Source organism: Lolium perenne, chromosome 5 (assembly GCF_019359855.2).
Source record: "Lolium perenne isolate Kyuss_39 chromosome 5, Kyuss_2.0, whole genome shotgun sequence".
NCBI lineage: Eukaryota > Viridiplantae > Streptophyta > Magnoliopsida > Poales > Poaceae > Lolium > Lolium perenne.
This window is the reverse complement of record NC_067248.2, coordinates 77,092,914-77,104,675: the sequence shown is the minus strand read 5'-3', so window position 1 is coordinate 77,104,675 and position 11,762 is coordinate 77,092,914. Positions and strand designations below refer to the sequence as shown.

General features: G+C 50.0%; 1 protein-coding gene across 1 annotated transcript; it reads right to left on the bottom strand.

Annotated features, from left to right (window-relative positions):
* Window positions 1–1,102: 1,102 nt before the first annotated feature.
* Window positions 1,103–1,981, bottom strand: LOC127303436 (putative protein phosphatase 2C 24). The gene has a single exon (XM_051334171.1). It carries the CDS (start codon window positions 1,979–1,981, stop codon window positions 1,103–1,105), a length of 879 nt encoding a protein of 292 aa, XP_051190131.1.
* Window positions 1,982–11,762: the final 9,781 nt, after the last annotated feature.

The window sequence follows — 11,762 nt, the reverse complement described above, 5'->3', positions numbered from 1 at the left end:
TATGTATAAGTCCATACCCTGATGCGTTCAATGTCTCCCAATTCACAATCATGCGGATATGACGAAGATCGATAATATATCAAATGGCACCCGTTGACTTAGAAATAAGAAAACCAAGTTGACTTGGGTGTAGATGGATCTATTTAAGAAAACTGCCCCATTATGCCCCTTAGAGGTCGTTTGGCATCCATTATTTGGGTCTGGAATCCTGAAATTCATTTTGGAATTTCATAGGCGGGCTGTTTGGTTGCCACAGAATTGTGCCGTCATTTCATTTAGGAATTCCAGCAAAATGACCCCATGGGTAAACACAATTTCAAGCTGAGATCTGTCATTTGCGATTCTCTATGAAAGCCTCTACAAATTCAATATTAAATTCTGCTGTTATTTGCAATTTCTGTGGCAACCAAACAAGTATCTATTTATGAAATTACAATGTAAATGAAATGAATACATGTATTTATTTCAAAATGCTACAAACAAAATGAAAGCCTGGCTTCCAAACGACTTCTTAGTTGTAACGTTGTGATTTATCTTTTTATCGGAACTAACAAGACGAACATATCTCCGAGAATATTTTTTTAGCTAATAACTAGCAGGAAACTTATGCTCGTATTCACGATGGGTGTATCCTATAGGATTGTATAGGTAGCCTCGCATGTTAGGCAAAAATATCAAAGTTCGTAGATTTGATTGAATTTGAGAGAATTCGATATGAGCCGTCTATTTAGTCAGTTGTCATGTTCTCCTAAAAAATATCATATCGTCATGGTAAGATCAATTAGATGGAGCCTGCTAGGAGGCTACGATACAATAAAGGCGATGATAACAGTAATGTCGTCCATTTTGCCGCCGGTGAAGTTGGTACCTTGCTGTTCCCGGCTGGCGGCACTGAATGGTGACTCCCTATTGCTCATAGCCATATCGTTGGCGAGTCTTCCTAAGCCAAACACAGCAGGAACCACAAAGGACTCTGCACATGATGGAAAGAAGAAACTATTACAATATTTCAGGTTTTGATCTCTAGAACATAAGATCATGTGTCACAGCTTCTTTATTGCGTAAACACACAATAGATGGAGCCTGCTGGGAGCCTGGGAGGCTACGATACAATGAATGCGACGATGACAGTAATGTCGTCCATTTTGCCGCCGGTGAAGTTGGTACCTTGTTGTTCCCGGCTGGTGGCACTGAAGGGCGACTCCCTACTACTCCTAGCCATGTCGTAGGCGAGTCTTCCTATCGCTTGTGCCATCTCGCCTGGCGTGAGACTCATAGCCATGCATGTCTGCACGATCCCCTCGAGCGCCGCGTCGAACACGTTGTCGAAGAGGCCGTCCGTCCCGGCCACCACAACGTCGCCTTCCTCCACCGGGAACTCGCTCACCGCCGCGTCCTTCACCCTGTCGCCGCCGACCGCGCTGAGCTGGAACGGGCAGTTGAAGTAGTGCTGCTGCGGGAGCGCGCGGAGCAGGAGCCTGCCGCCGCGGAACACGGGGAAGGTGCTGTCGCCGACGTAGGCCCACCTGAGGGCGTGGCCGGCCAGCGACAACACTAGCGCGGTGGACGCCGCCCGCGTGCGCGTCGACGCGACCGTCTTCTGGTACGCCATCTCCAGCAGCGTGTAAGGGTAGATTCCGGAGGAGGACGCTGCAGCAACCGCGTTGTAGGCGTTGGCCATGAGCCCGCGCGAGAACTCGGCGGCGTCCACGCCGTCGCCACGGCACCCGCCGACCCCGTCCGCGACGCCGACGACGCCGGCCCCAGCGTGGCAGAAGTGGGCGTCTTCGTCGTGGTCCGGCAGGTAGGAGAAGTCGCAGTCCATCCTCAGTGCCGTCCGCGCGGGCGGCGGCGCCTTCTCGTCGCAATCCATGGGGTCCCAGCGGTGGCCGTTCTCCCACCCGACGTAGTCGGTGGCGGACGCGGGGATGCCAAACGCCAACCCTCTGAAGGCGTGGAGGATTTGCATGTCGATCTCCATTGTTGGCTGGCTTAACTGATTCGGCCTAGTAGCTAGTCTCTCGACTTCTCGTATTACGCGTGCGCGCGATGTGAATATATGTGATAACGCTGTTGACGTAATAACGATGTGAAGCTGAAGCAGAATTACTTCCGAACTCGGAATCTTGACCGGAGGAAGTTCATTTCGGAATCGGAGACAAGATCGGCAGAGGCGCGCGCCGGGTTGCTGCTGCTGCTGCGTGCTTTCCACGTACCACGACAGAACGGCAAACACTCTGAAGTCTGAACACAAGATTACTCAAAGATTACTCAAACTCCCATTGCTCAACATGCGCCGACGAGGACAACCTCTTCTGCAACCGTGAAGGTCTAGGGTTTGGAGTAGTTAAGAGAGGAATCGCACAGCACTCAGGCTACGTGCGTGTCTTTCATTATATGAGGGAACAATTGTACAAATACAGGGTATAAAAACCCAAACGTATAAAGACAGAACTCTAACACAAATACTAACTAGATAATGCCTCGCGCATTGCTACGAAATTTATAGTAAACATTATTTAGTAAATTGAATTATGATAAATATTCTGGATTTTATAAGCAGGCCATATAGATCTTCAGCTGCATACAAGATGTGCGTGAAGGATTTTCTCGGTAAGTACATATACAGGAGCCAGACCATCTCATTCATATATTCAACATCTCACGATTGGCAAGCACAATCATAGGATTGAAACCATTGCAAAATGTAGATTTTGTTTTGACAGCAGTTGTAGAAAGGGATGCAACTCACAATGTATTGATTGGGTGCATATGGCGTTACATATATAGGCCACGTCCTCGACTATACAAGGAAGGAGGCGGGCCCAATAATAAATACAAAGATATGTATCGCTATACATAACTACAGAAGATACACATCCGGATATACAAGGATATGTATCTCAACACCCCCCCGCAGTCGAAGCGTCGCCTGGTCGAACGCATAGACTGGACCGGAACTCCTCAAAAGATGCCGTAGGGAGACCCTTGGTCATAATATCCGCAAATTGTTGGGAGGTGGGCACATGAAGTACTCGAATGTGTCCAAGGGCCACCTGTTTCCGAACAAAGTGGATGTCCAGCTCAATATGCTTGGTGCGGCGATGGTGGACCGGGTTGGTGGAGAGGTAGACGGCGGAGACGTTGTCGCAATAGACCACGGTGGCTTTGGCAACAGGACATGAGAGCTCAACGAGGAGTTGCCGCAGCCAGGAGACCTCGGCAAGCGCGTTAGCAACAGCCCGGTACTCCGCTTCGGCGCTGGAGCAAGAGACCGTGGGTTGTCGCTTAGACGACCAGGAGATGAGCGAAGGTCCGAAGTAGACGCAGTAGCCAGACGTGGAGCGACGCGTGTCGGGGCAGCCTGTCCAATCGGCGTCCGAGTAGGCGACGATGTCCGTGGCGGTTGAGGCGTGGAGGGAGAGGCCGAAGTCCATGGTGCCACGAATGTAGCGGAGGATCCGCTTGACCGCAGCCCAATGAGGATCCCGCGGAGCGTGCATGTGAAGGCACACCTGCTGGACAGCATACTGTAGCTCGGGGCGGGTCAAGGTGAGGTACTGCAGGGCACCGACGATGGAGCGATAAAATGACGCGTTCGTGGCCAACGAACCATCCGTGGCGGAGAGCTTGGATTTCGTGTCGACAGGCGTGGCCACGGGTTTGCAATTAAGCATACCGGCGCGGTCCAGGAGCTCGTGGGCGTACTTGCGCTGATGAAGGAAGAAGCCGTCGGTGCGACGTACGACCTCGATGCCGAGGAAGTAGTGCAGGGGCCCCAAGTCCTTGAGGGCAAACTCAGCGCAAAGACGCTCGGTGATCTGTCGCATGAGGTCCGTGGAGCTGGCCGTTAAGATGATGTCGTCGACGTAGAGCAGCAGGTACGCGGTGGTGGCGCCATTGTTGTACACAAACAGCGAGGCATCAGAGCGGGTGGAGCGGAAGCCGAGTTGGTGAAGAAACGCTGCGATGCGCTGGTACCAGGCGCGTGGGGCCTGCTTGAGCCCGTATAACGAGCGCGAGAGCAGGCACACATGGTCGGGATGGGCGCTGTCGATGAAGCCTGTGGGTTGCTGGCAGAAGACCTGCTCCTCGAGATGGCCGTGAAGGAAGGCGTTGGAGACGTCCATCTGGTGCACGGGCCACGCACGGGAGACCGCGAGCTGAAGGACTGTGCGGATCGTCCCGGGCTTGACAACCAGGGCGAAGGTGTCGGTGAAGTCGACGCCGGCACGCTGGCGAAAGCCACGAACCACCCACCGCGCCTTGTGACGGTCGAGAGTACCGTCCGGATGGAACTTGTGCTTGAAGACCCACTTCCCGGTGATGATGTTGGCGTGAGTGGGTCGGGGAACAAACGTCCATGTCTGGTTCCGCTGCAGGGCGTCGAACTCGTCCTGCATGGCCGCAAGCCACTGCGGGTCGCGGAGAGCAGCCCGGGCAGAGGCGGGCAGGGGCGATGGCGTGGATGGTGAAGGCGCGGAAGTCGACGCGGTGCAGACGTACTCATCCGAGGGGTACCGCGTGCTCGGGACGCGAATCCCTGCACGGGCGCGCGTGAGGGGCCCCGTGGCCGGCGGCGGAGGAGGCGGAGCCGGAGACGAGGCGTCGCCCAGCAAAGACGGCGCGGCGCCCGAGCTGAGGCTCGAGGGTGACGCAAGCGGCGTCGATGCGGATGAACCCGGCGAAGGCGCGTCGCCCCGCGAAGACGGCGCGGCGCCCGAGATAAGGCTCGAGGGCGACGCAGGCGGCGTCGAGGCAGGCGTCGGCGCGGGTGTCGGCGTGGGGTCACCCGAGACATGGCTCGAGGGTGACCCAGTGGGTGGCGAGGCAGCGCCCGAGCCAGAGCTCAAGGGCGCGACGGAGGACGACGAAGCAGTGCCCGAGTCCGAGCTCGAGGGCACTGTAGCCGGCGGACCTGCCGGGGCAGGGGGTCGACGCCGGGGACCATCAGTAGGCGAAGGAGGAGTGGCGACCACCTGTCTCTGTGCAAAAGGAAAGCAATGCTCATCAAAGTACACGTGTCGGGAGGTGAAGACGCGGTGAGAAACCGGATCATAGCAGCGGTAGCCTTTGGTGTTAGCCGGGTAACCGAGGAAAACACATGGAATGGAACGAGGGGCGAGTTTATGAGGAGTGGTGGCGGCGATACTAGGATAACAACGACGACCGAAAATCCGAAGACCGTCGTAGGATGGAGGGGAACCGTAAAGGAGGTGATGAGGTGCATAGTTCCAGCGGGGACGACACGGACGAAGGTTGACAAGTAGGGTGGCGGTGGCTAAGGCATCAGGCCAAAAGGTGGGGGGAACATGGCTGTGGAATAGGAGTGTGCGGATGCAGTCGTTGAGGGTGCGGAGGATACGCTCGGCGCGACCGTTTTGTTGGGACATGTATGGACAGGTTTGACGGAAAATAGTGCCGTGAGAGGAGAGTAGGGTGCGGACGGCGACATTGTCAAACTCTTTTCCGTTGTCAGTTTGTAGGGCGTGGATGGGGCGACCGAACTGGGTGGAAACATAGGCGTAGAAGGCTGTGAGAGTGGTGGCGACATCATACTTTTTACGGAGGGGAAACATCCACACAAAGTGAGAAAAATCATCAAGAATAACTAGGTAATAAAGAAGACCAGAATTACTTGGGATAGGAGAGGTCCATACATCACTATGAATTAACTCAAAAGGAAAAGACGCAATTGTGGAAGACTGACTAAATGGAAGACGAACGTGTTTACCAAGACGACACGCTTCGCAACTATGTGAAGACTGTTTAGTAGATGAAAATGAAAAACCCCTCATTATTTGGTGAAGCGTGTTGGCACTGGGATGTCCAAGACGAGCATGCCAAAGATCAACGCCTGCGGAGAGAGCACGAGGTGCGGCGCCGGGGGTGGAAGGCGACATCACCGGATACAAATCGCCGGGGCTCTCACATCGATGGAGGACCATCCGGGTGCGGGCGTCCTTAACAGAAAAAACCAAAAGCGTCAAATTCAACAGTCACAGAGTTGTCACGAGAAAGAGTTTTAACAGAGACTAAATTCTGAATAAGCTGGGGAGACACAAGGACATTATTAAGAGACAGTGGTTTAGAAGTAGAAGGAAAATTAGCAGAACCAATGTGAGAAATAGGAAGACTGGCACCGTTACCGACAATGATGCGAGACTCGGTGGAAGTGGGAAAGAAATGGGAAAGGTTACCCGGGTGAGCGGCCATGTGAGACGAGGCGCCCGTGTCCATAAACCAGTTGCCGCCACCGGCGTAAGAGCCAGGTGCCGGCGCCTGCTGGAGTGCCGCGAAGAGCGCCGGGTCCCATGCGGGCTGCTGCGGCGCGTAGGGTGGTGGCGCGACGTGGTAGGCCGGGGCGTAGGGCGGCGGCGTGGCGGTGAAGGCCGGGGCGTAGGGCGGTGTCGCGGTGACCCCCGTCCATGGGTTGTAGGCGAAGGAGTTGCTGCCGTTGGAGACCAACGACATGACGACGCGCGCGCGGGGGACGACGACGGCGCGGGGGTTGGAGAGGGAGGCGCGGCGACGATGACGTGGGGGACGGCAACGGCGCGAGGGTTGGGGAGGGAGGTGCGGCGACTGCAGGTGCGGCGGCGGCGCGGCGTGAGAAGGAGCACACGCGGCGGCGGCACAAGGGCGGCGGCGCTAGGTTAGGAACGGTAGGTGTCTGATACCATGTAGAAAGGGATGCAACTCACAATGTATTGATTGGGTGCATATGGCGTTACATATATAGGCCACGTCCTCGACTATACAAGAAAGGAGGCGGGCCCAATAATAAATACAAAGATATGTATCGCTATACATAACTACAGAAGATACACATCCGGATATACAAGGATATGTATCTCAACAGCAGTCGAAAAGGATCAACCAAAATGTAGAACTATTATTAGCAAGTACGTTTAGCTATTTAGTCGGTTGTTGATCACCAAGTGTCTGTGGATTTTGCTAATTTTCTCGCCATGCATGCGAAAAACCGTGACGTAGATGCTCATGCGCAACTGCAAAATGATAAAACATCTGTGGGCATCAAGTGAGTTGCAACTTTATGAAGTTGAACTTCATTTTTGTTGATTTTTTTGAATTATTTTATTTCTATTTTTACTTTTTTGTAAAACTATTTATTTCTATGGCAAACTATTTATTTATGTGTTTTACTAGATTATTTAGAAACATTGTTGAAATTGGAAAAATAAATGAAAAAACCTAGCCGGATAGGTTGTTTCGGGGACACGACTTGGCACACTCGCCCCGCAAAAGCGTCAGCCGGATGCCCCCGCTCGATTTGTTCAGTGCGTTTACCAGACGAAGTTGAGGGAGGCTGCTCCAGATGCTCTAAGTCCCCTAAGATCTTTATGTATAAGCCCATACCCTGATGTGTTCAATGTCTCCTTATTCACAATTATGTGGATATGAGGAAGATCCATAATATTGTAGTTCAAATGGCTAGCACCTATTTAAAAAAATTGCCCCATGACGCCCCTTAGTTTAAATTTGTGATGGCTTACCCCACTTATCCTTTTATCCAAACCAACAAGTCGAACATGTCCATGAAAATAATGTTTAGCTAATTATTAGCCGGAACTTATGCTGGTATTCATGATGGGTGTACCCTATAGGACTGTAGGTAGCCTCGCATGTTAGGCAACAATATCACAGTTCTGTAGATTTGATTAAATTTGAGAGAATTCGATATGAGCTGTCAATCTACTCTGTTAGTTATCATGTTCTCATATCGTCGTGGTAAGATCAATTAGATGGAGCCTACTTTTTTTGAATTAAGGGATCTCTCCACGATTTTATTAACAAAACCATAGATGTTCACTACATAAAACACTAGTAGAAAACTGGGCATCCATCTAAGCCATAAATACCGGATCCCTTACGAACCGGTACTAAAGGGGGCATTCGTACCGGTTCTATGCGTGGGACATCTATACCGGTTCGTTAAGGACCTTTTATACCGGTTCGTGTTACGAACCGGTATGAAAGGGTTTGAGCCCAGTTTCCAGGCGGAGGTGGGGCCAGGGCTGCACCTTTAGTACCGGTTCATCTAAGGAACCGGTACTAAAGGGTCTGTGCCTATACAGCACGCGCCGCCGCGCCCGAGCCCCCTGCATCTCATTCTCCTTCTCATCCTCTCTCAATTTTCCAAATATTTTGCACCTCTCACACTCCAATAATCTTCATTTTTCTCCACCATTTTAACAAGATTAACGGCATATATCTATCCAAGGGTTAGCAATATCATCCTTCCTTCCGGCGTTCCTAATTTAGCTCATTTCTTTGGTAGTTTTAACTCGTACTATTTTTCTAGTGCTAGCAAGGTGTTCGATGAAATGCCTAAGTTAGGGATTTTTTTTTTATATGCAATTTGAGCTGAAATTATGGTATGTTTTGTAGGTTTTAATTAGTATCATCCCGTCCTCACCGCCGTCGATCGCCAGCGTCGTCCCCTAGCCGGCACGGTACCACCTCGGTGAGCCTCTTCTTTTTTATAATATTTTTTTAGTTTTATGTGATGAACTTGAATATTAATTAAGTTGGTCACTCATATATCCACGATGTTGTGTACTTAACGATTTTTTATATACATATAAAATGTAGATGAGTCGACAATGGATGTACGGTGACCGGTGCCATCCCGAGTTTATTAATGGCATGCATTATTTTCTCAGCGTGGCTGAGGCAAACAAGCAGTCGAATGGTTTCATGTATTGTCCATGTAGTTCCTGTAAGAATATGAAGGATTATTCTACCTCAAAGACCCTTCACGTCCACCTGCTGGAGAACGGTTTCATGCCCATCTATAATTGTTGGACCAAGCACAGAGAAAGAGGGGTTATATTGGAAGACAACGAAGAAGAAGAGGATAGTGACAACTATCCCTTATTCAGTGAAGACGGTGATAGTAGAATGGGGGAAGACGAAGCTGAAGAAGAGCCCATTTTCGATGAGCCGATTTTTGATGACCCAGATGACGATTTGTGTCGGGCCATTCTTGATGCGAAGATGAATTGCGGAAATGAAAAGGAGAGGTTGAAGTTGGAGAAAATGTTAGAGGATCACAACAAACTGTTGTACCCAAATTGCGAGAATGGTCAGAAAAAGCTGGGTACCACGCTGGAATTGCTGCAGTGGAAGGCAGAGAATGGTACTTCTGACAAGGGATTTGAAAATTTGCTGAAAATAATAAACAAGATGCTTCCAGGGGAGAACGTATTGCCCTCTACTACGTACGAAGCAAAGAAGGTTGTCTGCCCTCTAGGATTAGAGGTGCAGAAGATACATGCATGCATCAATGACTGCATCCCCTACCGCGGGGAGTACGAGAATTTGAATGCATGCCCTGTATGTAGTGCATTGAGGTATAAGATCAGGCGAGATGACCCTGGCGATGTTGAGGGCGAGTCCACCCCCAGGAAGAGGGTTCCTGCGAAGGTGATGTGGTATGCTCCTATAATACCACGGTTGAAACGTTTGTTCCAGAACAAAGAGCATGCCAAGTTGTTGCGATGGCACAAAGAGGACCGTAAGAAAGATTTGATGCTGAGACACCCCGCTGACGGGTCGCAGTGGAGAAAAATCGACAGAGAGTTCAAGTCATTTTCAGATGACGCAAGGAACTTAAGATTTGGTCTAAGTACATATGGCTTTAATCCTTTCGGGGAGCAGAGCTCCAGTCATAGCACCTGGCCAGTGACTCTATGTATCTATAACCTTCCTCCTTGGTTGTGCATGAAGCGGAAGTTCATTATGATGCCAGTGCTCATCCAGGGCCCGAAGCAACCCGGCAACGACATTGATGTGTACCTGAGGCCATTGGTTGAAGAACTTTTAGAGTTGTGGCGTGACGAAGGTGTACCTGTGTGGGATGAGCACGAACAAAAGGAATTTAACCTACGAGCGTTGTTATTTGTAACCATCAATGATTGGCCTGCTCTTGGTAACATTTCAGGGCAGTCAAACAAGGGATACAATGCATGCACACACTGTTTAGGTGAGACTTACAGTAATTATTTGGGAAACAAGAATGTCTACCTGGGGCATCGTCGATTTCTTCCAACACAACATCACGTAAGAAAGAGAGGAAAGCATTTCGGAGGTGAGGCAGATAACCGAACGAATCCTACCCGCCCTACTGGGGAAGTTATATATGATATGGTCAAGGATTTAAAAGTGATCTTTGGAAAGGGTCCTGGCGGACAATCTGTTCCGCATGATGTTGACGGACACGTACCCATACTGGAAATTCTTAGAGGTTCACTCTGCAATCGACGTGATGCACGTGACGAAAAATATTTGCGTGAACCTGCTAAACTTCTTGGGCGTGTATGGGAAGACAAAAGATACACCGGATGCACGGCAGGACCAGCAAAGTATCCACGAAGGAAACAACCTGAATCCAGAGAAGTATCAAGGTCCTGCCAGCTACGCTCTTACCAAAGAGGAGAAGGAGATATTTTTTGATGTCCTGAGTAGCATCAAGGTCCCGTCTGGCTTCTCGTCGAATATAAAGGGAATAATAAACATGTCAGAGAAAAAGTTTCAAAACCTAAAGTCTCATGACTGCCACGTGATTATGACACAATTACTTCCAGTTGCATTGAGAGGGCTTCTGCCGAAAAATGTTAGAGTACCCATTGTGAAGCTATGTGTGTTCCTCAATGCAATTTCTCAGAAGGTGATCGATCCACTTACTCTACAAAATTTACAGAAGGATGTGGTCCAATGTCTAGTCAGCTTCGAGTTGGTGTTCCCACCATCCTTCTTCAATATTATGACACATCTCCTAGTTCACCCGGTCGAAGAGATTGGCGTTCTCGGTTCTGTATTTCTACACAACATGTTCCCCTTTGAGAGATTCATGGGAGTCTTAAAGAAGTACGTTCATAACCGTGCAAGGCCAGAAGGAAGCATCTCCAAGGGCTATGGAACAGAGGAGGTCATTGAGTTTTGTGTTGACTTTATTCCTGACCTTAAGCCGATCGGTGTTCCTGAATCGCGCTATGAGGGGAGACTGTGTGGAAAAGGATGCTAGGAAAGAAATCAACAACGTGTATGGACGGACATTCTTTCACTCAAGCACACTACACAGTTCTACATAATTCCATCTTGGTGGCTCCGTACAAAGAGGAACACAAGGATATCTTACGCTCTAAATACCCGGAGCAACATGAAGATTGGATTGTTGGAGAACACATGAAGACTTTCGGCGGTTGGTTGCAAACACGTCTCATGAATGTCACCGATGACGAGCAGCTGTACTTGTTGGCCAAGCAACCATCTTTGACTATATCGACTTTTCAAGGGTACGAGATTAATGGGAACACATTTTACACGTTCGCCCAAGACAAAAAAAGCACCAACCAAAACAGTGGTGTCCGCTTTGATGCAGAAGATGGCAATGGGAACAAGGTCACATATTATGGGTACATAGAGGAGATATGGGAACTTGACTATGGACCTAATTTCAAGGTCCCTTTGTTCCGGTGCAAATGGTTCAACCTGAAAGACGGGGTACAGGTAGACCCGCAATACGGAATGACTACAGTGGATTTCAAGAATCTAGGGTACGACACCGAACCATTCGTCCTAGCCAGTGAAGTGGCTCGGGTTTTTTTATGTGAAGGACATGTCTAGCAAACCGAAAAAAAGAAAAGAAAGGCAAGAGGACACATCATACGATGAGCCAAAGCGGCACATAGTTCTTTCAGGAAAAAGAAACATCGTGGGAGTAGAGGACAAGACAG